At 46.9% G+C, this 25,420-nt stretch overlaps 2 protein-coding genes across 2 annotated transcripts in view; both read right to left on the bottom strand.

Annotated features, from left to right (window-relative positions):
• Positions 1–15,353: 15,353 nt before the first annotated feature.
• Positions 15,354–19,498, bottom strand: LOC135366146 (polypeptide N-acetylgalactosaminyltransferase 11-like). The gene is made up of 5 exons (XM_064598799.1): positions 18,926–19,498; positions 17,968–18,306; positions 16,484–16,831; positions 16,000–16,289; positions 15,354–15,569 (listed from the first exon to the last, which is right to left on the bottom strand). The coding sequence occupies exons 1-5, from the start codon at positions 19,412–19,414 to the stop codon at positions 15,548–15,550; spliced, it is 1,488 nt and encodes a 495-aa protein (XP_064454869.1). The 5' UTR covers positions 19,415–19,498; the 3' UTR covers positions 15,354–15,547.
• A 4,173-nt stretch (positions 19,499–23,671) lies between these two features.
• Positions 23,672–25,420, bottom strand: part of LOC135366992 (bcl-2-like protein 1) — a 35,837-nt gene continuing 34,088 nt past the window's right edge. Inside the window, exon 2 of the mRNA XM_064600032.1 lies at positions 23,672–25,093. Within this exon, the coding sequence (XP_064456102.1) occupies positions 24,950–25,093 (144 nt within the window). The 3' untranslated portion in view covers positions 23,672–24,949. The remainder of the gene's footprint in view (positions 25,094–25,420) is intronic.

Here is a 25,420-nt window from a genome sequence, read left to right as displayed (position 1 = left end):
AAATTGAGCTAAGCTAACACGCCTCTCCAGTGACTTCCAAGTGTGCGTCATTTGAAGGGAAAGCACTCACGCACGCACTTGCTCATTCACTCCACTTTCACTTCTGCAAGATGTATGTATATATTTGTCCTTCCTATGTTTTCCAGCCTCAGAACATCAATTCCCAACATATTAGGTACTTTATATTTGTCCTCATTCGATCCTTCGACCTGTGCACCTGATTAACGGAAAGTGTGTTGTACATCGGACTACTAATGAAACTACTTTTTTAATCTAACCACCTGCTGATCGTTTAATTGCATTTGATATTTCACACGTTCGTCGCTTCTCCTAATGGGGTCCATTCGTTGAACTGTGGTGCCATGACGAAAATGGCGGTCGTCTAATATGCGTCTTTTGCAAGTATGAAAAAATCAACCAGTTATGAAACAGCATAAAACAAAAAATTCGTATGAATTGGATAAACGATAACACAAACAAAAAAGGGGTAAGGCACGTAAATTTTCAAGAAAAATTGAGGCGATTTCGCCGACAGGTCCGGACACGACGCAGACGACAGAAAGCTAGATGTAGCAGACGATGCAACATCCGCAGAAGACGAGAAGTCGAATGTCGGTGAGTCGCATCTTCGTTCGTATGCCTTGTCTCTTGCGTTCTGTAGAATGCTCCAAATGTACTCGAATCCGCAGTAGGCTACGAAAAAGTCTTGATGATTGCTCTTCGTGTATTATGGAGAGAACGCACATTGATTGCGAACCCAATAACCGAATTCAGAGATCTCTCGGGATGAATTCAGCAGTCCGACCAAAAAGCACCTTACGGCACGCGGCGTCGACCTGACTGTCTATCGCAGTTGAAATGGGGAAAGAAGTGTTTATATTCCAATCGCGCTCTGTTCGAACCCTCGCAGCTGGAAGGGAGGACCGGGCAGTTAGGCGCGTGCCAGCTGCACGGGCCCTCTTTTGTAGAGCGGGTTGCAGCGCCATTTATTTAGGTAGCACTGTCCGATGGGCAGAATGGGAGTCTGTGGTTGATCTGCGAACTCCTGGCAGAAGGTGCCAGGGTTAACGACGCGCGCCGCCAGTTCGATGTTCATGTGAAGTAATTAAAATCGAATGGTGCGTTTTAATGAATAGCAATCATAGAGAAGGAATGGACGCTCTTCCTTCATTAAGCCCTCATTCTGTCCCTGCTCGGTGATACTGTTTGGGGGGGAGGGGCTTCAGTATGCAGCAGCGCTGAGGTCCTCCTCTAGCTGTCTTGCCTCTAGCGCTTGTGCATAGTATAACACAGTTGTAGGTAGGATGTTACGAGCACGAGTGCACGACCACCAGCTGTTGAGAAAGTGTCCTGGGGAGTTTGGGCGACCGCCATTTTCGTATGCTCCTCGTCAAACTTCTTCGTTCGCACGAAGGACTATATGTTTGAAGGATTTTTGTGAAAGTAAGTTGGCAAGCTGGCGCGTTATTTGAACGAAATATTAAAAAAAAATGAAAATAGCGTGGTAATGCAACTGATTCGTGCAAAAACAGCCGTGCAGTACAAAGGGAGGTTCGAACCTGGGATTTTTCCCAGCATCCCCACGCAACCCCGAAGATCACACGCGTTCTTGTCCGCGCGGACGCAGTAAGCTGAGCTGTGGCTTTCGGGAAGAATTTTCTGATTTCCCCGGCTACAAAATGGTTAGGTTGACGATGTAAGGAGTGGCCTTCTTAATATCTTAATATAGCCGAAATCAAGAAATACTCCTCCAAGTATTGCTTCACTGAGTACACCTTCCAAAGCCAACTCGCGCTTTATTAAACGCGGCCCTACACATCGGCTTTGTAAGATGAATACTCCTAGCGGCTAGCTGGCGCGATTGACCGGCCACTCTCCCACGTGATGAAACCGGCATTCATTATGACCGCGTCGGGAGGCTCGAGTGATTGGTCAGTTTCATCCGGCTGCTTCTCCCCATTACGTCATCCAGCTTCCTGCGCAATTTTCCGTTTTAAAATTCTGAAGCACGCCGACAAAAGATCGGGAAGGAACCACTCTAGATGGGAGCGGAAAAGTCGGACAAATTTACGACAACGTCCGCGCCCTGTTTTGCAATTTTAATCTGCCCCTTGTGCCATTTAAGGTTCTGCTTGACGGCCTTTTATAATCATAAGTTAGTTCTCTGCCCGCTAACAATAGCAGACGACAGGAACCGATCACGTGACCCCGCGTGGCCCCTGCGTGCTTCCTGCGTCCGTTCATTGTGTGTATGTGCTCGGGGACTTTTCCTGCTTTGGCTTTGCTTTCTTTTGCTTCCACAAATATTCATGCGTGCATGTGAAATACTTGTTTTGCTAACATATTTTTCCATTTGCTCTTAGCACGTTATAACGCTAAACCGTGTGTCCATTTCGCATTTCTGGCTGTACACTGTCAACGCTCCAGCTTTCTTCTTTTTTTCTTTTTTTTAGGACAAAACTTTCCAATGTCACTGCCAGATTTTTTTACGCCAATTAGGAGTTTTCATTCTGGTGATCACTTCCTTCATTAGCGAGTGAATTAGATGGAAAGGCATTCCGGGAAAACCCCGTATTTCCTGACCGGCAACGAACATCGTTGTTTCCGAGTTCCACGGGAAAAACCACGCGTCTTCGGGAAATTCCGCAAGACTCCACAACTTCAAGACTACTTACTCCAAACACGACACGCCAGGAAAACGTGCTCGAAACGTTCTCAGACGAGCCAGGACGTTCTCAACGATGACGAAGCAAAGCGTTTTTTTCGTTGGTCCCCTCATATCGATTTTTCTTCTACGACGAGGTGTGGCGGTTCCCACCTCGGGACACGAAAGCACTCCACTTCGAGTAGCAAACGCATGAGAGAAAGACCTCCTCGAGGAACACTCCCGAGGTGTAGAGGTTTGTTTTCCAGGCGCCTGTCTCCCATACGCCCTTCTGGATCATACGCAATCTATTGAGAAACAGAAGTCTCAGAACCCTCCCAGAATGACCCGTTCTGTCCCCAACTCAGGACGCTGCAAACACAAAGGCCAGAGAGTTGAGTGTTCCTGGCGCGCTCTCTCAGTGCACCTCGTTGTTTCTTTTCGTAAAGTCTTAATCCGCTTTTTATCGTTAAGCCGATTAAAGCGGTGGTCGTGAAAAGAGGTTCTTTTTTATTTATCGTGACTGACGCGTATTCTTGGCAGCCCGCGTATTGGTAAAAGAAGGGAGCTAATAAGTTAGAGCTAAGTGCATGATTGACGACGACCGTTGGCTATCTTGTGGTCTTGTCCAACGTCTTAAACCTGTCGGGAAGGTAATGGGGAAGTGAGCTGCAGTTGTCAACAGGCGAAAGCGTTGTGGTTTCCACGTTTGCGTAATATTTCTGCTTCTTAACGGGATCGAGGAACGTTTGCGTCGACGAAAGCTTTCGTGTCCGTGTAGATACTGAAGTTTCACACGGAAACGAGTATGTCCCGATACCAGAAGGCTGTTCGCTCTGCGTTGTTTTCCTTCTTACCCAGGCTTTATCCTGTCTGAATACACTTGATAAACTGTGGGCGTACCTTGGAAGAAATTCTATCGGAGGGAAAGGTGCAGGGTCAATTTCCCAGTGATGCAGCTGAATATAGAGCAACTATAGTCGTGTTAAACTTAAGAAGGACAAGAAATCTAGTCCGTCAACTACATACGCCGTTAGAGATAAGGAGACGCAATAGTGCGCCAGGAGAAATAGTGCAGCGCCATCAGTGGGGGAGCGCACTTTCTGCCGCAGCGTAGTGGCATGCGGCCAGTCTTAACAGCCAATACGGAAGCAGAGTGAGTATGATGGATTACATTATCTGGCGCAAGGGGGTACCGTGACCCCACTGTGTCCAGCCATCCTATCCGCGGCGCAGTAATATATTGAGAGCCGGCGGACTAGATTCATTTTCCTTCTTAAGTTGAACGCGACTAGTTTCGCAGACATAAGACAATTGTCCAAGTACGTATGTACAAAGGCCATTACAGCTTTTAGAAGCGCCCAGTTAGAGAAGCACAAGTTATCGTTTTTGTATCGCCTAGCGCTCTGTGGCATCAAGCTATGCACGTGATCACAGGAGTTGTTGCGCAGTACTTGGTATACAGTACAGGCTACGGTATACGGTGACAGAGTGGCGAATGCAGCCGGTGTGGTATTCTTACAACTCAATAGACAATTCAGTGATATGCTTGCACGTAATCAGTACATTTATCTAGCGAGCTCATCGGATTGTTCGCCGTCATTTCGGATTTTAATTAAGCTTTCGTCCCGTGGATTTTGTCCGCGCTCTTTGTCCGTTCTTCCTCGACGATTTTGTTCGTGAGCTTGCCATTCATTGGTTGGTTGGTTGTACTGCTGCTGTGGCGTCATGTCCACGAGGTATTGGTTGCGAAGTTTTCTCAGTTCTCAAAGGAGAAGTCACGCGGGTGGCTCGCTTCGCTGCCCAGGTGGCGCCCTCGCTCACTGCCACTAGCGCCACCTGTGGTGTCGCGGATAAGTTATTTCCAGCATTTATTTCAGTTATTTCGCAGTTTCCTGCAGTTAATTCATCAGGGACTGTACACATTCAGTGAAGTAGGTCGAACACAAGGCAGAATTCGCGCGATGACGTGTGAAATCGCCAACATCGTCATCTATACGCTTGTAGAATATACTGGAAAACTTTTCATTCGCTCGCCACCAGGGCAGAAAGCAGGCGCCAGTGTCGCCGTGCCAAACATATACGGACGAGGGTTTTATAGAAGCCAACACTATGGTATCTTCTGCATGTCACAGGGTCAAGAAGGAAGACGACTCATGTGCACAATATATGGTGCATTATGGTGGTAAGAATCGAACACCATAGGTGCACCATCTCTTGCACCACGTTGATGTCACCATAGTTTCACGAAAGACGGGCGACACAGTGTTGCGTGAACAGAGGAACCGGCCCGCAAGGTACGTGCGTGAAGACGATTCAACGAGAGGAAAGTAAGAAGGAAAAAAAAGTGAGCTGAGGAGGAAAGCGACGCTCAAAATGGTGGTTGGCGCGTGACGGGGCAGGTGGTAGTCGTGTGCAAGGAAGTGTGCCTGCTGTTGACTTCTTCCAGGAAACAAGAAGGAAGAAAAAACGAACGAAGGAGGAAAATATACTCGGGGGGCCTCCCACAGTCAACTATGTGACTTTCCACTTGGCCTTGGAACTCGTGGTTCAAAAGCACGTCTCTCTGGAGGCTGGAGCACACCAATCATTAACTCGTCATATATCCGTGGAAATAAAATTGGGTTGCACCTCTGGCGTATCTTTTTAGTGCCCTGCCCATTCTGATCTTCGGGAGCCCGCATATATACTCGCTTCGGTGTCATTGCAGCGTCTTCCTCCTCCCCCTTCTCTCTCCACAACTGTTACGGACTGACCTACACGCCTGTCGACGTTGCATCGTGGGCCTTTCAAAGTGATCCGTTTAGAAAGGGAGGAGTCGTGAAATTGCCAGTCAGTCTTTAGAGTGACTGTTTATGTGCAAACAGTGTAGAACGCGGATTCCGCGAGATGATCTCATATCCACCGGGGGCGGATCCAGACCCTCGGTTTCGGGGAGCCGTTCCTTTGTCGGAGCGCGTTGTGGCGGAGGTGAGAGAGGGAAACCCAATGTATAAACTGACGTTTTGGTGATCTCCACAAGGGGGGTATTATGCACCACTTCCTTGACTACTTGAAGAGATGTCAATAGCGGCGTTTTTCGTCACATATCGATCACTATAACAACTTATAGAATGTATTGGTGTTTTCTCATGTCCATTGTGAGAAAAAAAGAGAGTAAATAGGGGTGCAATGACAATTTCTAGTCCTCTATATATTGCAATTATTCCCGGTCTTTGTCGCCCCCCCCCCTTTTTTTTTTCTCGAGGAGTTTATTTAAATGAAAAGTCTCGCCTGACTCGAGCTTTACTGGTGCAGCGCGTACGAAGCCTCATCGGCACACTGTAACGAAAAAAGTAAGTTTAGTCATTTTGGTGATTAGATCTATTGCCGTCAACCATTAGTTCCCTTCGGGACCAAATGCACGGAAGTTTATGAGAGGTTCAGGGAGTGACTTGCAATGCTGGGGAGTAAATTGGCAGGTGACTAAAATGGAGAGTATATTTGCAATCAAGGAGACTAAAGGCTGTAATCACTTCGCAATTTGCTCCTTTATTTCTTAGAGTATTCATCGTACACTCTTAAACAAAAGGGTGTACTTTAACTCCTTTTCCTCCACTCCCTGAAGGGAGTGAGGAAACTCCTTTTTGAGAGTAATTGTACGCAAGGGTGTACTCCCCAAAAAGGAGTTGCTGTAACCTTTTTTTTTTTTCTTAAAGAGTGTAGCCTCATTCGTGGAAGGTGCAAAACAATGAACAGGATGGAGGAAAGCCACAAGTAAAACTGCAACACAGATCGGACTCGACGCCATCTCCGTCCTAGGTCGCAAATCGTAAACGTGAAACGCGGTCGATGGAAGCACGGCGCGGATAGGACATCTATACGTACAGACACAAGGTACGCGAGCCGTGCCATGGGGGCACTGATCGTCATCTGGTAAATGGCAAAGAGGAGTTACGAGGACATCGTAAAGGGACCGCAGTTGATGACTCGGCTCCTGCCGCAAACGATCCGCGCATGCGTGATGCTGTACTTCCCCTGTGGGCAACCTATTAGACAGAATGTGTAAGGGACCACGTATGGACATCTGGACGGTGCGTTCAAATTGCGCCAGCCCTGTTCCCTTCGCAAAAGTCGTGTTTTGAGATGGCGGTGTCCTCCACACTCTCATTTTAAACGAGGTATAACTTAGCTGTTCAGTTAACACCGTACCCACAGCGGATGAACTGGCTACCGAATGGGCTCTATCGATTGTAAAAAAAGAAAAAGAAAAGAAAATGCCGCAGGGTCGTTTTATTTATCGTGCATTCGATATGCGCTGAATAACGCTAACTTGACTCGCATTAATACATCGAAAAATACTTGCGTTCAAATAGAGAGAGAGAGAGAGAAAAAGCGAGAGATCAGTACGATACAGTGGACACGTTCGATATGTCACTCACCATCAAGCGTTGTACCATGGGTCTCGTTCAATGAACCTCGACATAGAAACACTCATGTACAAAAGAATCCATCATTAAAAAGAGATTCAGGAAGGGGGAAAACGCGGAGGTCCACCCGAAGAGTCAAGAAATCTATTTTCAATGAGCTGCAATATCCATTGGAGCCATTTCGTACAGAGTATGAAGTGTTTTTGCCTTCGTGTCGACAAAACTTCCCAACGTGTGTCGAGATGAAAACGTCGTGATTTTAGCGAATTCTTTTTGCATATACTACCTCTTCTTGTTGAAGAAGGGAAATACGTATTGTCTCTGAGCAAAACTAATCGAAGCACGAAAACAGCAAGGAAACCTAACTCCGTTCGGCACCTTCCCCCTCCAAAGCAGTTTCCCCACTATGAGAACAAGCAATAATGTGTTGTAAGACCACCGATCACGCCTCAAACTCATTTTTTTTTAGAAACAGTTTCCCGTCATAATACGGCTATGAAACTTCAAAAGCATGCGTGAGGGTTACGTGGTGTGAAACAGGCGGCGCCGTTACATAAGCTGCGGGTGTCTGCAGTGGAACAAACACAGCGGGGCACCACATTGAAGGACATACGTGTGCTGTCCCATATGTTCGAAAAGCAGCGTGGCGGTAACAATAACAATGAAATTGTTTCGTCGCCCTGTTTTTTTCTTTCGGGGTTTATTTTTATTCTTTTTATTTATTTTTTTAGAGTAGCGGCTGATGGCGCGCGATCTTTCTTTTTCCCAGAAGGGACTTCCGCGAACAGAGAATCGCAGTTCCCAGAAGCGCTCATCGATTGAGACGCAGTCAACGGACGCGAACGACCGCGTCGTCCGCGTCGAGGGATCTGTCCGGTTAGGTTATGGGATGCGTTGCGCAGGGTTGAATGCATCTTGTCGGACATTGTTTGAATAATAATGACTGCATGATATCCTAAAAAAGCTGCGCTTTTGCCTCAGAGTGCAAAGTTCGCTTGTTGATTGATTGATTGATTATTTAAAAGAAAACCAGTGAGAAATTGAACTTGTCTCCTGACTAGTTCTGCTACTCCCAAAACAAAACAAAACAAAACAACAAACAAACCCAAAACAAACAAAAGTTCGCTGTGTTGTGCCATAACCGCCTTGTACACATTAAAAAGGAAGACTGCAGACGTACCAAAATTCACTTATCCACCGCATTTATAATTTTATTCACATGTTTCACAGGTACAGCAATGGAACATGATAATAAAATACGCTATTTGTTTTTCTTTCATTCAGGAACAACAACAACAAATAAATCTTTATTTACGTACTTCAAATGTCAGCGGCACTACATAAGGAACTGACCTCGGTGGCTCAGTCAGTAGCGTGTTCGCCTTTTTGATCTTGAGATCGGGAGTTCGAACCCGACTGAGGACGCCAGCAACTTAGTTGCAGAGAAAAAGTTGCTTAGACACGATCGCTCTGGTGTCGTTCGTGATCTCAATGGTCTCGCCACGTAGAGCCTTAATTATTACTACATTCTTCTAAGATTCCAAATTCTAAAATCCTGCCGAGTGGTTCACTTGTATTGCTCCTCTTGCATATTGTATAGACCCAATAGAATGCATAGTTTTGTTGTGACGTCTCGCGATCATGTCATATAAACAAATCAAGCCCTGTACATCACACACGAAGTACGAGGCAGCGCTACAATTCCGAATTTCCTCACCCGTTTCTTCAATAGCGTGACACTTATAGTGTGAACCCCCAGGAATCCCACCACGCAGCACATTTCCGTTCGTTATTTTCATTTTCCAACCACTACGACATACTGCTAGAGAGCGTGCACCACGCAACTCGACCATCCCCAACAGCACGAGTGCTATGACACAACCCCCCTCCCTACACCGCAATCAGCTTTTGCGGGAGCAATACACTAGCGGATGCCACCGACCCTGCAGTGAGTAAACAAACCCAAAAACGTCACGAGACATGCAACGCGCTTTACGGCTTAATGAATGGAGGATCGGCGTCGGGGATGGCCCTGTCACCGGCGTTGCTATACGTGTATACGCTAATACATCACCCAGGGTGCGTTTGGAAACATGGGACTAATTCTACTGCTGGATGGTCAGGTGCGGTGTCGTGCCGGAGCGGCAATGAAAAGAACTGTCTCCTCAGTCTGACAAATGGGAGATATTGCAGTCAAAAGAAATAATTTCTTATATGGGGGAACTTTTTCCTTTTTTCTTTAAGAAATCCCAACTGCGCATCTCCCAAATGCCGCACATATACAGTCATTACAAGAGTAGTTCGTTAACGGTGTCGCTCTAAGAAAAACAAGTAAGTAAAGTAAAAAAGTAAGAAAAACAAATAAGTAAAGTAGAGGTAAAAAGGGCTGCCTCAATATAGTGTTCGTTATACGGGGACGGGTCGCGGGAATAGTTCGCTATATACAATACCTCTGATGTTCGTACAGTGATTATGTTCTATATATACGGAGTGCCAAGAAAAGTGGAGGTTTGTACATTTAGATGCATGTCTAAACAAACAAGAGTGATATAAGCTAAAGCAAGGCGACATATTTTTTTCTCTGGTGCCCTTTGCTTTTCCTTCGAAAGGCCCTTGCAAATTTTCTGATATCTCGATTGTTTTCCCCCGTTTTCATTTCAACTAAAATGTGTAATTCGAAGGCTATCAGTTTACATAACATGCCGAATACTAATAACAATTGCGCTTTCACAATTCGCGTGCAATCCGCTTTCCATTCGCGAACGTAATTTCAAATTAACGCAAGCTAATGGGTAATTCGCGCTGATCCGGTAGCGTGCACATTTAGAATCGCATCGTTTTAAACATGAACGTTGTGTTGCGCATGAATGTTACCACGTACAGGTGAGAAGCAACTCTTTTCTCCCGATAAATATATCCCGTGCTTGCTTACTTCTTAGCATAGTCACCTAAGCAGCCGGAACAGCTTCTTCAAAATAAACTTACCGCATGTCTGTCCCTATATTTTACAGCTTTCTCACCCAACAATACGCTCTGACAGAGAGATGGTGTAACTATCCGTGCAAGTGTCGTCATCCACTCTGCACACGACCGAGCCTTGAAAACAATCACAAACAGAAATATGCAGACGAGAAAGAACACACGATCGCGACAACGTGTCATAAATGAACTTCGGCATTAGCAGTAATCAAATTTCCGACAGCACGCAGCGACAACAGTTTATCCACCTTCGATTTATCGATTTCACACGCAGCTCTGTCTTCCCGCGCGTACAAGCGCCATCAGCCTCTCTGCAGCATCGCACATATCTCACCGAAAGCTATACCCGGATTTTCGTAGCACCATAGTCAGCAGCTTCCGGTCTCGTCGTTACCCACATCCGTTGCATCCGTATATAGTGACTCGCAAAGAGGTCTTTCCTATAAAAAAAAGGGGAGGGGAAATATGGAAATAACCCCGAGTAAAAATCGCTCTTGCGTGCTGACGTTGCATTTGGATCGCTCTTCCTCCCTATGACCTCTAGGGAATATGTACACAAGCTTCCCCAAAAATGGATTCTCTTCGCTTATTGTCGCAGCCTCCACTTCGTATGTATTTCCCTATTGTAAAAAAAAAAGAAGAAGAAAAAAGAAAAGTTTCTTTTCTCGGTTATATTGAGAAGGCGGGAACTCCTGTTTGTTGCCAGTTTAACAATAAAGCGCGAAGGATGCGCTTTATTTATTTAGAGTCATTCGGAGAATGGCACCTGGGGCGAAGCAGACATTAGAAGAGCAAATAATTTAGCGTATTAAGCATCTTTTGCGTTTGGGGATCCCGCATGTACTTAAGGATGTGTGATTGGAAAAAGTTTGATGCGAACGCGGGGATGCTAATAAAGCATCAGCTTTAAGCGTTAATTAAATTAGTTGTACTGTTTTTTGTTTTTTTTTTCAGAGCGCGGATTAACCCCTTTTTGTGATATACGCGCGTTATTAATATGAATGTGAAAAGGGCAGTTGTTTTACTTGCGCTCTTGTTTACACTGTTCTTGAACTTTCGTGTTGGAAGAAAACCGTATGGCATGAGTGTGGTGGATGTTATGAATCGCTAATTAATTAAGTGTTGCGGAGAAGAATGTGAAGAGGGCGTAGCGCGATTTTAAATGCGCATTATTACGGGCCATGAAACTCCCATTCATCATCTCACAATAAACTTGTCGTTGTTGTTGCATTATTACACCAATATCCAATAATATGCATGGAATTTCTGCATTTGACAGTTTGAATTACGACCAAACCACGAAAACCCGTCTGCCCTTTCTCTCTCTGTGTCGCACACTGGAACTCACTCTTAGATATATTTTTATTGAATTTTTTATTTGATTTTGATTAGCGCCGCGAAGCAACTGTGACTGTGAGCGGCGTATAGACGTGGACAGATGGAGAGAGGACGGCAGGAAGGAGTGGGGGACAGCGGGGTTAGTGTGCGTCCTGGGCCGACTTCAGAGGGCACTGTGCCGACTTTTATCTGGATAGTCTGCAAGGAAATCCAGGGAAATTAACCACAGACAGCGCAAACCGGTGGTATAGGATTCAAACTCATCACCTGCTAGTCTTCAGCACCACCTTGGCTACCCCACAACCGAGTGGACGCTTTTACGTACACTCGGTCACGCAGAGGGATAGTAGAGGGATAGCAGATTCTTATGCCGTAAAGCTTACATGAAGGCTATATGCTAAAAATACCGCACATAATTTTTTTTTTTTTTCCTTCATAGCAAGGAGTGGATCTTCCGGCAGACGCAAGACGACGATCCTGTCGTCTGCTTTGGCAACGTTGAAGGTTCGGAACGTTGTAAGTTCATTTAACGGTGTTCAACACGTGTAAGGTATAAAAACGAAACAAAAATAAAAATCAGTAATATAATCGCGGTGCATTTAAGTATTGCAAGTGCCGGAACGACTGCGTATATGGCCCATCTCTGGTCACTTCTCTCCGTCTCAATAAAGCGGAATATTTTGCACGTCAGTGTTTCGGCTATGGTGGCAACAAGTCATATTACATACTATACCGCACGTTCATTACTCCAAGCGGCTTGGAAACAGACTGTATAGCTCTCGCGGCTACCAATAAAAGAACAGCGGCCTCATTCATCATCGTGATGAGCGACGCGAAACCCTCCCGGCTGTGGGCCCGCATGCAGACATAGCCCGTGAGGTTTGTGCCAGGGGCTTTAGCTGCGTGGGAGGAAGAAGAAGCCAAGTGACATGCCTGTAAGTCAATGGCGATGCGACTGGCGTCATTTGGTTGGCCGGGACGCGCGGTCCGTCACGCACCCTAGGCCTACATCCATCAACGTCACGTTTCGAGTTGCGCGTCCCGCGAGCAGACGATAGGAAACTTGTTCCACGGCCGGCCCAACGGCTGCTGGATGTATTATGCGCGTTTTACGTTGTGCATCGATAGGACACGATGAAGGATTGGCTGTCACTGCGATAAAGTGACCAGCGCTCGTTGACGCTGGGTATGGAATTGGGAGAGGGAGTGTTACGTGGTTACGAAACGAGGGGAGAATTAGGTTGGGACAGTTAGTTATACCGGTGTTACGTGGGAATTAAGTGGTTCACTTGTCGAATGGGAATGGGACCTTCTTTCTCACAAGGCCGGTAAAATGATGGAGGACCTTCTGCGACAAGGAAAAGAGGACAAATGAGCCATATAAATGTGCAGTCTTGCGATCACGTAGAACAGCGAGGAGCTGAGTTCGGTCAGACCAAGTTGCATTTTCATTCACGTTAGATGATTGTTGTTAATAATTTTTCACATTTATAAGATGTGGTGTTTTGCTCAGAGAAATAGATTTTAGTTTCAATCCCGCGTCCAGTTTACTTCTATGCGCAAAAAAGAAGAAGAGGAGGAGAGAGAGAGAAAAAAAACACACAATAGAGAGACTGAATTCGAGAACACCTGTAGTTTCTATAGTCGCCTAGATTGCAATTACTTCCCATTTTAGTCCATCAACTCGAAATTTACTCCCCAGCAACACCGCAAATATACTCCTTAAACTTCTCACAAACCTTCGAGTATAGTTAACCTCAAAAACGGACTAATGGTTGTGACGATGTATCTGGTCCCCAACACGCCTAAAATTACTCCTTTTTTAGAGTGCACTCTGGCACGCCCTGAACGAGAGAGATAAGAACGATTACGACTTCACTATATATACATTGTATATTCGTTATATATATAACGAACATATAATAATATACATGTATAACGAATAATCGCCAGCCGGTACAACTCCTTCCATGGACGAGACAGCGAAATACACAGTCCTTGGCATGCGCAGTGATGGCCTCTTACCTCTCCGGACGGCATGGTAGCCAGAAAATATTTCGGGTGTCTATGGGGACTTTAAATGGGGAAGGAGGGTTCCCCCTGTTTCCCTCTCTCAAATGCACTACCAAAGGTACGATCTCAGGGTGGGGGGTGAACCCCCTAAACCATCCCCTGGCTACGCCCCTGTCTCCGGACACCCCAAACCGCTTGGGTACCCGCGCGTACTCTTCTCATAACAGCACTTTAGCAACAGAGCACGAAAACAGCGGTGCCTTTCCAGACATACAGGGCTATAGAAGGACAGCGTTTCGCCAGCTGTGCTCGGTTCTGTACCACATGCGACATCGAAATTTATGATCGTGCAGACGCGCCTGATTTACCGTTGTTCGGTGGGACACAGTTGGTCCAGAAGCGGAGGGTCATATAGTATTCCCGTCATGCAAAAGTATGTTGCACGTAAGATCGCACACTGGTCGTATCACATATAGAAACACATGACGTGGAAAGCCTGTTCATGCGTCACGTGTACATGTGCACTCAATGTATACCACAACGAAAGGTTGCCTGTTGGAACAGGTTAGCTATAATGCGCCCCATCCTAGTTGGTCAGCCTCGTTAATGAAAAATACCGTTACTGTGACATCAATACGAAAGGGCCAGCTCGCTTGGCCGAGTGGTTAGTGTGCTGGCCATGTCACGTTGAGACTGGGAGGTGCCCGGCTTCGAATCCCAGGACGCCCATGCATTCCCCCAGGGCGCTGGTCGTGACGTTGCCCACCTTTGTGAGGCCGACAACGACGAGTTCTTTCAGCAGTACCACCACCAATATGAAAGGAACGGCACTGATTGATTGATTGATCGATTGATTGATTGCGTGGCTCGTGATTTAAGCGTGAAGGGAACTGCAATTTGCGCTTTCCCTGTTTTCTCCTTCTCAAGAGGAGCGACAATGCGAGGCGGCCTCCCATGATGCGGCCAACGATGATTCGGCCAACGATGATTGGTCACACCCCCTCCGCACCGCCTTTTCGCGCATTGGTGTCCCTTGAAGCGTCACGGAAGCTTGTCCTTGTGTACAATAGCAGCACAACATGTTGGCCCAATATTGGCCCGATATTGGTCAAATCCTGGTCTAATATTGGGCCGACATTGCCAATATTGGGCCAGCATGTTGTGCTGCTAGTGCACCGTATATCACGTTAACATGATATACGGCGTAAAAGAGAGAGACAATGCTCTTTCGGCGAGTGGGAAGCGCCACGCCTGCAGCAAATAGCAGCGCCACGATTCAGACATTACACGAGACGATGCAGTGAAGAAGCGTGCATCTCGTTTTGGAAACGTGCGGGGTGCCCTCACGTCTAACGTGGAGCTTGTTTTCCATGGGAGATCGCAAATGTGCCTGCAGTCGCTTAGTGTAATGGGGCAGAACGTAATGGCTGGAACGTCGCGTGCCACACAGACGCCCGCTTACAGGAACAGGGGCAAGAAGGTTCTCACACGCTAACGTTCGTAATGCCCACGTAGCGCTGCTATGTGTATCAGCTCACATCCATGATATGCACTGCTGTTGTCACCTAGTCAGATATGGAAAGCCAACATCTCTAAGAAATCCATGCAAGATATAGCTACAGCCATAGCCTCCTATATATACTACATGCCTGCCCAATGATAACGGAACACACAGGCGGAAACTGGCGCCCCCCGTGTCGTGAACGGCCGCATTTGCATCACTGGGCAGGCATGTGCTGGACTACGATTCTGTTCCTGCGTCTTATAGCGACGTAGCCCACCTCACAGCTCGAAGATTTACTCGCTGACACATCGAATTTGATTCAATGTGACACAGTGCAGGCTTCCTGCCCAAATACATACTATATAAAATGAGATGTCAACCAAGTGCTATACAGCTTGTGAAGGACAGCGCAGCAGATCCCCCCGCAGGTCAAGTCACGAAAGCGATCAAATTCAGCGAAACCTAATGAAGTCCTTTCATCGTGTCCTAGCACAATTTGTATTCCGAAATCGAAAGAACAAAATAAATGCATCAAAAGTAAAAGTTCATAGTATATATAGTCCCAGAGGGGCGTAGCCTCCGTTGGGATATCCGGAACGGTCCCCGATCGAGCACGTTGACAGGAATCCGAGATGCTGTTGGGAAGTGGCTTGAGACTGGCTATAGACCTCCCTCTTTGACCCTGAAAAACGAAACAAGTCCTTGAAAAGCAAGGCAAATACGCACAATATAGGGTTGTGCGAATAACTCTGAATCGAATGTAGAGTCTCGAATCGAAGCGATTGCTCTTCCGAAGCGGCACTCAAAGACACTAGGGCATGAAGCACAAAGATATACGTATGCACATATGCATATAACGTACGAATGTCTATTCGCGTAACCGCTATGTAGTCCCTTTAGTTGCACAACGACTGGCTTCGTATTCGATACGGTTTAAAAATGACTATTCGCAGAACCCTAATAGTAGAGAGAGAAAAAAAGTAAGGTGTGTGTTTATTTCCTCTGTATAGATATTACTTGATTAAAAAATCCCTTGAATCCATCCTTAGTATACGTAATGCCATTCCCAAATATTCTATAAGTTCAAGAGTTTTATATCGCAAAGAGCCTACGGCTTCGCTTCCGTCGACGCGTGCCCATTCGTCTTCGGGAGGTCAGGTATGGCTCCAGGGTGGATATTCTCCAAGTACCAGTGGAACGAATGGCACTGCAGTTTTTCTCGCAGGGCCTTCCTCTCGCTGACATCCCCGAATTCCATGTCCCTAAGGTGAGGACGTTCCTTGAAGAGCAGCTCCTTGTACTCGTCCATCCAGACCTCGGCCAAGCGCCGGGTGTTCCTCCCGTGACTGTCGGATTCGCCGGGAATGGTATACGGCCGGTTGATACGAAATATGTGACCGACCTGCGTAGTCACACACACTATACGCTTCCATACATTACTAAGGGTTTCCAGGAGTTGAGGTCTCGACACGAAAGGAAGCGAACCCGATCAAGCTGACACCAGGGCATGACTTTTGTACCTGGAGTCTTTCGGATAAATCCGAATTGCTTTATATTTTAGCGGCGTATGTTTTTAGGACCTGTTCGTATGCCTACCTGGGAGCAAGGGACGACGACAACTCTCCCACCGCACATCCACGTCCGGAAGGAGAGTTCGATGTTTTCCCCTCCCCATCCGTTCATGCCAGCGTCGTATCCACCGAGATCCCAGAAATATCGTCGGTCCATCGCAAACAGACCTCCAGCCATAGTGGGACTCTTGACCGGCGCTGTGAGGTCTCTGGGCCTCCAACCAAAGGGGGGATGCTGCCAAGTGAAGTCTCCGTTCCATTCGAAAGTACCTATCTGCAGGAAGTGTAGCCCGTCACCCTGGTAGGTGAAGGTATTCTCGTCGATTATGGCGATCACGGGGCTGGCCACTGTCGTCGGGTCGTCGTGGATCACCTGTGAAGGGCAATCACAATATCATGCGCTCCTTCGAGAGCTCTAGCCCGTGCACCGAGCAACCACAGCGCAGGTTTACTGATTCACTGCACAGGTGTGGAAACTTCGTCGAGGGAGTAGTCAGTTTCCAGAGCATTACGGTGCTGTTGAAAGGGCTCGCCGTGGTCGGCCTCACAGAGGTGGGCTACGTCACGACTGAGACCCTGGGGGAATGTGCGTCCTGGGCCGACTTCTAAAAGAACTGTGCCGACATATGTCCGAAAGCATCTAAGGAAAACCCAGGAAAAACCCCAAACCGCACAGCCGGCACACGGATTCGAACCCGGGCACCTCACAGTCTCGACGTGACATGGCCAGCACGCTAACCACTGAGCTACGCGAGCTGATGCAGCCAATTTTGCGAATCTGAAACATGTGTTACAACCTGACTAATCCCACTTCCAGCTAGTCGTTTCGCAACAGTGGGTGAAGCCCTCTTCAACGTTCATGGCCATTTCACATCTGGTACTGCGACGCTATGGCCTAATTTGGTTTGCTTTCAAGCATGACAACTGGCCGAATAGGTACTCAGCATCAACCAAGGCACCGACACCTTACGAATGAACGAGGGGTTCCGAGTATCCACACGAGTGACCTTGTCGGGCGAGATGTTCGCATTTTATAACAAGTCTTCTATCGTTTTTTCGAGCGTCATTCAGGTACAGTGAATTCACACGAGCGACATTCTACTGAATATTCCGGTGGAAGATGCGAGAAACGTCATCGCATTCTGCTGTCACGCAAGCGCTCAAAATCACGTGTTTTTTTGCACGGCTAACCGCGTGGGGAATATCCGCCAGGAGACGACAGGGGGAAAAAAGTCGTCTACTAGGTGCACAGTAGCCATACCCGATATTCCGGCATCACGCCCAACATAACACGCGGCAGGACTTCCCATGAGAAGTTATTTTGGTTTTCCTCCCACTAGAATATTCCTTGCGAATACCGCTCGTGTTAATACACGAATACTCTCGACATTTCTTCCACGATGTCTTCTTGGAGCATGCCTTCCTCCACCGACACTTACGCACAAGCTCGCACGTGCGGGTACCCCGTAATATACACAGTATATAAACACCTATTTTATAGAAGGGTACCTTCACTAGTGGCTCCAGCCATCCATATGTAGCTTCGCAATGAGAATCCATGAAGAGGATGATGTCCCCAGACGCTCTTTTAACCCCTTCTATTCGTGCTCTGATGAGGCCTTCTCGTCGAGACAATCGGTATAATTTGACGAAGCCCGGTCTGTAGTGCCTACGAAGGTACCGATACAGCCGTGTCTTCAAGTCGTCCGTATCGCTGAAGTCGTCGATCAGGATTATCTCCTGCAGCAGCCACGGCGGGCTTCTGGCCGTTACACTGTACAGCGTCCTCAGCAATGCCGAGAAAATCTCGTTGTAGAAGCAGATGATTACACTTACTGAGGGCATGTCCTAGTGCGGTGGTAAAGACATTGGGTGAGATACACAGGTGCAGAATGAGAGGACGTTGAAGAAACGTGCGATTATAGGTTGACAGAATGCTAGCCCCCACTCCTGGTACACCCATTGATTTTCTATGCGGAATGTATTCTCACTGAAGTGTGAACTCGCACCATGGGGCTTTAACAACAACATTATCCGCTTTAATTGCGGTTGTCCGTTTGTGTTTTCCAGCCATAGAACAGCTACTTTGTAGTTGAGTATCACACGCTTCTCTGGGAACTCCTGGCGGTATGGATAAGAGGTATGATGTCGAAAGACCGATTCTTAAGCAATCTGAGGGCTGTGCTGTATTTAGCTGTGTGTTCTAGCCCCCGTAATGGTCACCCTACAACACCGTAAAATACCTTCTCTTGCTCTCTTTCCCTTCTAACTACACAGCTAGTTACCGTATCCCCTGTAGCAAAAATCGCGCAGAAAAACTCGCCAGGTCTAAAAACATTACAAAGAAAAGGCCATAGCAGTACCTGCGTATACCCGCTTCTGTCTTTCTAGACATATCCTTTCCAGTTCCTTTTAAAACACATGCGTAGATTTCTACCTAATTCTCTTGATTCTAATTGACTCTCACCATTGGGTACTTCAACGTCTGACACTGTTTATGACGGCGGTCACCAAGCGTCCGGTTCAGAGGTATCCTATCGCAGAGGTACACATTGAACCCCGCCTTGCCAAATTGCTTGTCCGATTCTTCTTTTTCGGCACCTTCCAGATTGGTAGGATCTCCGTAATCGCCCCACTTGGGATTCATTTGTGCGAAGAACTCCTCTTCCTCCGGGTCTGCGGCGTCGACGAAGGCGAAAGTCCTGCTCCTGTTGTATGGCTGAATGGTACGTAGGGTGTCGTCACCCAAAAGGACTTCCCTGGGGGGCTCGGATGTGGGAAGTTCTACTGGCTTCCTTTGCTGGTTCGTACGGCGGACGCGGCGTCTTGGTCTTGAAGATGCCGTTTGCCAGAGGGTAAACAGGGTGAGGGCGATGATTAAAGCAATGAGTGTCTTGAGCATCCAACGTATCTGTTGGCGACGGCACGGCCTTCGAGGAAACAAGCTCGCAAACATGCTGGATAAATTATTGTTTCGTTAAAGTATAAAGCTCGCGTGGCGAAGCTGTAGAATGGCGAAGAGAGCACGAGCACCTCGTGCCTTCCGTAAATGCACGCAACTTTGTCATCGTCACCCTGAGCTGCACTCGCCAGCCGCGATTGCGAAAAATTGCCCACTCCGAGCTCTGAAAAGCTGAGGCAACTCATATCAGCATTCGAGCATGTCTTGGTGTTTTCCACTGATCTTGAAGTGTCAGGCTGACAATCTTATAGTGAAGCTCCTTATATCTTCTAAAAGCGATGCCCCCGCCGTATTTTAACTTTACTTCCATATACATTCTCTCGCTCTTTTCAGGGCTGCATGGATAAACGTTATATGCATAAGTTGGCATCTATCTAAGTGAAAAGATGCTATAAGCTTCAATCAATTTGCGTACTCAGTTGATATAAGAGGCCTTGGCGCTGAGACGCATAAAAGGACAGAGTTCCTACGTTTCCTGCGCGCAGGTTATTACAAGGAACGAGAACTAAAAGGAGAACTATATGGGTAACCTGCAAATAAAAATCCCGAATTTCAAACAAACTATAACCACGATGAAGTCCAGCCAGACGCTGCCTAGCGGTCACACACGTTCAAGACCTTCTTGACTTCTCGTCCGGCCCACATAACCTACGGCTTACCATTCAGAACTTTGAGTCAGAGAGCGAGCGCCCTTCTATATATGTATATCCTTTATACACCCGTTGTCGATTAGCGGCCACAAATCACCCGATCAGACAACGAAAGAGCAAACAAAGCTCCGTCCCACGGTGTCGACCGCAAGGGACCTCGGTCTCATGACTTCGTCCCAACATCGGAAGCCACTGACTCAGAGAGCAAAATGATTTTTCAACCAGCTGTCAGCACAATGGTCTGCAGCGGTCCAACTTCCTGCTCCAGTAAAAGGGTACAAGCGGCGCTCGGGGACAGGTTGCCGTTCCGAGCTGGTGAAAGCAACCATTTCCGCGTGACCGGTGGCCAGATGTCCACACAATGGTCGTCTCCGCTGCGTAGATCCACTCCTAATGTAACGATAAAGGGGTTTGTCATTATTCTCGTGGCTGTCACTTAAGATATATCGCTGTGACAACTGCCTCGTTAGACAAGTTGCTTGTGAGACTCTAGAACTCAATTTCTCTGGAACAGTCGTAATCCCCTTCCTTCGATCCTGATCGTACAAGTGCAGATGGGTGGTGTTCCCGTGCGCGGCCCAGACCCGCGAACTGAGGCACTTCATTAATAAGGAGTCTGTCACCTACCCTGTGCCTTTTTGTGCTTTTTCAGTACAGTGCGCTGATAGCTGCTGGGCTTTGCATATCAGTACGATATTTTCGGTGAACAAAAATCCAAAGGGCTGCCAGGTACACTAACACGAACGAAAAAAAATAGAAAGACTGGTGTACCAAAGTCGGGAGGAAGGGATAAAGGGATGACGTTTCGAGCGAATGCTCTTCTTCAGAGAGTATTCTTCTTCCTAACACATAGAGTATTCACTCGAAATGTCATCCCTTATCCCTTCCTCCCACTTTGGTACAAAAGTATTTCTATTTTCTGTGATATTTCCGGTTGCTGACTCATTTGTTACATGTCGCCTAGGGACATCCATGAGGACTGCATGGGACGAAGGCGGTCATGAATGTCCAGGAATCCGACTGATCCAGGATCATGTAGTTCAGTTGTACGTTCAAAGAAAAACAACAAATGGGGAGCAAATTGGGGAGCAATGACAACTTCTACTTCTCTACGCTACCATTACTTCCCATTTTAATCCCCCGACCCTTAAATTTACTCCCCAGCACGGCAAACAGTCCCTAAAAACGTTGCATACACTCCAATGCATTTAGTCCCGAATGGAACTAACGTGTGAGGCAACGCACCTAGTCCCAATAAAAGACTAAAATCATCCTGTTCTTATAGTGTACAGTGTACCGCAACGCCTTTCATGACACCTCTTGCACACGGTGATTACGTCACCAAAAACGCTACGTAGCTTCCGGCATCAGATTTGCACGAAAGAGAAAGCAGCAGCTTCCAGAAAGGAGGAAGCGAGATATGCAACGTGTACATTTTTCCTCTAACACCCGTTTTACCAGAGAAGCACTTTCCCTCTTGGAGCCAGCCAGAAGAACTTTCCCATTGCACGATCCCATCTCACAGGGGGGGCCTGTCGTATGAAAGAAAGTTCCTTCTGTTTCAAGCGTGGAGCAAAGACTCCTGCTCGAAAGAAACTCATGAATACTAAGGACCCCCTTTTTTTGCGTATCTCTATTTGCGAGTCTCATTTAATTCGTTCTGCGGAGCAGGCTTTGTGGTCCTTCATCGGCGTTCAACTGGAAACAGAGCCGGGATTTCGCAGGTTCTTTTCCCATTGTGTCTTCCTCTTCGAATGCGGCACTTAGTTTCAAAGGGGCCAATGCTCACTCGGCAAACGCATAATAGCTGTATGGACTCCATCAGGATTTTTACCTTTCTCACTGCTTTTGTTAGCGTTCCGTGGCCGCAATTTATCATTCAGTCTAAATTTTAAACTCCGGTTGCCTTTTTTTGTAGACTGATGCGCATTTCGGCGGACTCTCGTTGCGTAAGAAGAATCATTGGTCTTTTGGTCAATGGTGCTACATGTAGTGCAGGTTTTGGATGTGTTGAGAGAGAGGAAGTGTCGATTTTTTTTTTTTTTACATATCATTGTGGAGCCAAAGGGATAATAACATCTATGTACAAGGATATAGTATGCCTGCAACATTGTGTCGTGATTAGTAAAGCTCGGACAAATGACAACATCCTCGGGTGTTGTTCGTGGCAGTAAGGCCATATTAAATTGTAAGAAATCGAACTCCCCCTAAACTAGAGGAGATCTTGACGAAAGTTTGAGGTAACGTTTTTGATATGCAGGGTTCGTCACGTAAGACCGACCAGGATTAAAAAAAAAAAAAAGAAAGCTATGAGAGCAGCATAGATGTTGTTTTTGCAGTTGAGTTCTACGGCCAGGCGGACATCCTCGCGAAGAAAGTGTGCAACTACGAGATGACTAATTACCTAAAATTCATTCATGAACTTTTTAATTAGGGGATTTCGGGCAAAAGCGAGATGGCAGATTGAGAGACTATCTTAGTTACGAGCCATTTCACGTTTAACAACTCCTGAAACCCGCACGTGGGTTAAAATATTCATCCCCGAATTTTTGATATGCAAATTAGCCTAAACCGAAACCGCAGCGATAGGAACCCGTGGAGTACAGCTCGCTCATTTCGCGTCAGAGGGCCACGTGATTTGGAGCGGTGGAGATAATTGGAGTAGGTGCCGCTCAGCTGGCTCAGGTGGTATCGCCTGTGGCAATGCAGCACCCCAATCATAAAAGGACACGTCTTTTTGCCCCCAATGTGCAAAGAAGTGACGGCGACCTAAGCTGAACCAAACTTCTCCAAACCAAAATTCCCGGTTCGACTCTGAGCCAAGCGCACAGCTAACGGTTTATTTCCCTCTCCATGCACCGCGATTGACTACCGCGCCGTCCAATGGCGGTGCTGAAGGTGGTGTGATGTCGTGTGTGTATTGACATTGGTGGAATCCACTATTACACGAGAAGTTGTGACATCATGGCGCGGTAACGTCATTTCGTTTCAGCGAATATCGCCGAGATCGACGTATAGGGGGCGACACCGTCACCTTTCTAGTGTAGGCAACAGGCCGGTGGTTCTTTTCTGTAATTCTTGTTTATATTCACCAGAAGATCACTTGTGCCGCGATGGTACGATACTGTTCGGTTCCTCAATGCTCCACCTACTGCACTGAACGCAGAATACACGTGTAAAAGCAGACGACGCGAGGACGACGTCCACATTATACGGTAGTTAATTCACACCGTTCGATCTCGGATCTGTCAACACCGCATAACCTTGTTGCAAAGTAAAAGTTGTGTTACATCTAGCATGCGTGAGAATCGAGGCATTTTACACGCTATTCATGATATACACTCATTTCAATTGTAAGAAACACGTTCTATGAAAGACCGGCGAGAGGGGGGCAGCCGTGACTTTCCAGGGGCCCGCCCGACTCGACGGTTGCTTGCACCCACTAGGAGAAGTGAGGAGGTGGCACGACTCATCCGAAGTCATCCCGGGGGCCCGTAATTTCTCTCGCCGGCCCTGATGAGATCACGTGCGAAGGCGAAACTAAACCACATTTCTGCAGTATTTGGTTTCATTTGATGTTTTCTGGCACAACAGCAGCAAATGTCTTTCTGCAGTATTTATTTCGAAAAATACAATTATATACATATACCCATAAACTCGTCATTCCAACTTCCTGGAACAGTAAATTAAAGAAAAACGAACTCAAAATAGGAAAGGGAAAAGAGCAACGTTGAACGAAACATGCTATGGTACATTGGGAGTCAGCATTAGACAGTGGGAGAAAGAGAGAGAGAACGCCGAAGAAACGACGTGGCAGTGCAGCAATTTATATGCTCAGCTACTTCAAAGACAGGGTGGATTTACATATATACTTATCTTTAAGTGTCGGGGGAACCGTCCAAAACAAGTCCAGATAAGTTATAAATAAAGACCTATCCTAAATACAGGCCTAGACAGCCCTCTCTTTATACAAACTCTAGACGTATACACAGACACACGCGTATGGGACAGTCACATAAATGTCACAGCAGTGAAAGCCTCTTCACCAGAATTTTTTAAAGAAAAGAAAATTTAAACATCCTAAAACGTGGCTAAAAGGAATTTCTGTCATCATGTCGTTCTTATGCCAGCATGACACTAACTAGAATCACTGAGTAGGCATCACAACCAAGAGTGTCCTCGCTGAGGTACGCAGCTAGACAATGAGCCCTAGTACAGTACAGTAGCTAATAGCTAGTGCTGTTCAAAAGAACATCTGTATACCAGCTGTTCACGACTGCCTCTTCGCGTCCAGCAGTGACACTGCCCAGCGAGATGCCTTACTCCGCGCTTCCAGAAACTAACACTCACATCTGGAACATCTACCTTACACATACAGTATGAGATTCCCCATAGCGAGCAGTTATAGAATCCGCAAACTTTCTACAAACCCTAAAATGGCGACCTATAACTAAAGGTGTGCGAAAAAAAAAAAAAAGAAACGGAACACTGCGGCGAACATTACCTGTATTACCCAACAGAAGTACCACTTACCAGTGCTCCGCTTACGAAAGAAAAGGAAACTATGTGAGGACTAGTCGAAAGAGGAAAAAAAAATTAAAAAATTTGTACCTACAATAGGTCACGCCGCTCGGATCCCACACATCGGCGTCTCTTTTTTGGGGGGGAACAACGTACAGACACAACAGAAAAGGTCGCGGCCATAGCAGGTACAATGGGTGACGGTAAAACACGCACGTTCGAGTGTCCTGTGTCCACAGTATGCCAACGTCATTCACTCGTCCACCCGACGGGCAAAGTTAGTAACGTCCGAAGCACGGTAAAAAGTTGGTTGCTGCCCGTTTCACACATCACAGTCTTGTTTGCTTGTCCACAGGCACTACGACTTGGACGTCAGGATGGCACCGAGCGTGAGGGCGCCCAGAGCCGTGACGGCGACACCACAGACAACGTTCTTTAGGATGGGCCAGGGGGACTCCGTGGACCGACCTTCGCGATCCTCGCTGTAAGCAATGAGGCCATCCTGAAAAGGAAATGGAAGAAGCCTGTAAGTTGACATCCTGTAAAACTGCGTGCAGTACATTATGTGCGTAACACGTGAGGTGGTAGCAAGCTGTGAACACACGCAGTCGTTACTGTACACTCAGAAGCAACGTAAGAGCTACAGTCACAGAGGTATTCCTCCGCCACGGAAGAATGTAGTGCGCACATTGAGAGTGGGACATGCGAGAAGGTGGCGAACGCCAGGCAGGCAGTGAAGAGTCGCATGTTTTTGTTCATGCTAATATTTTTAGTGTCTACTTCAAAAACATAGAAATGTTCTTCGAGTACATCGTCTGCCACGAGCGCT

The sequence above is a fragment of the Ornithodoros turicata genome, chromosome 8, assembly GCF_037126465.1.
Source record: "Ornithodoros turicata isolate Travis chromosome 8, ASM3712646v1, whole genome shotgun sequence".
NCBI classification, from domain to species: Eukaryota; Metazoa; Arthropoda; class Arachnida; order Ixodida; family Argasidae; genus Ornithodoros; species Ornithodoros turicata.
This window is presented reverse-complemented; position numbering and strand designations above follow the sequence as displayed.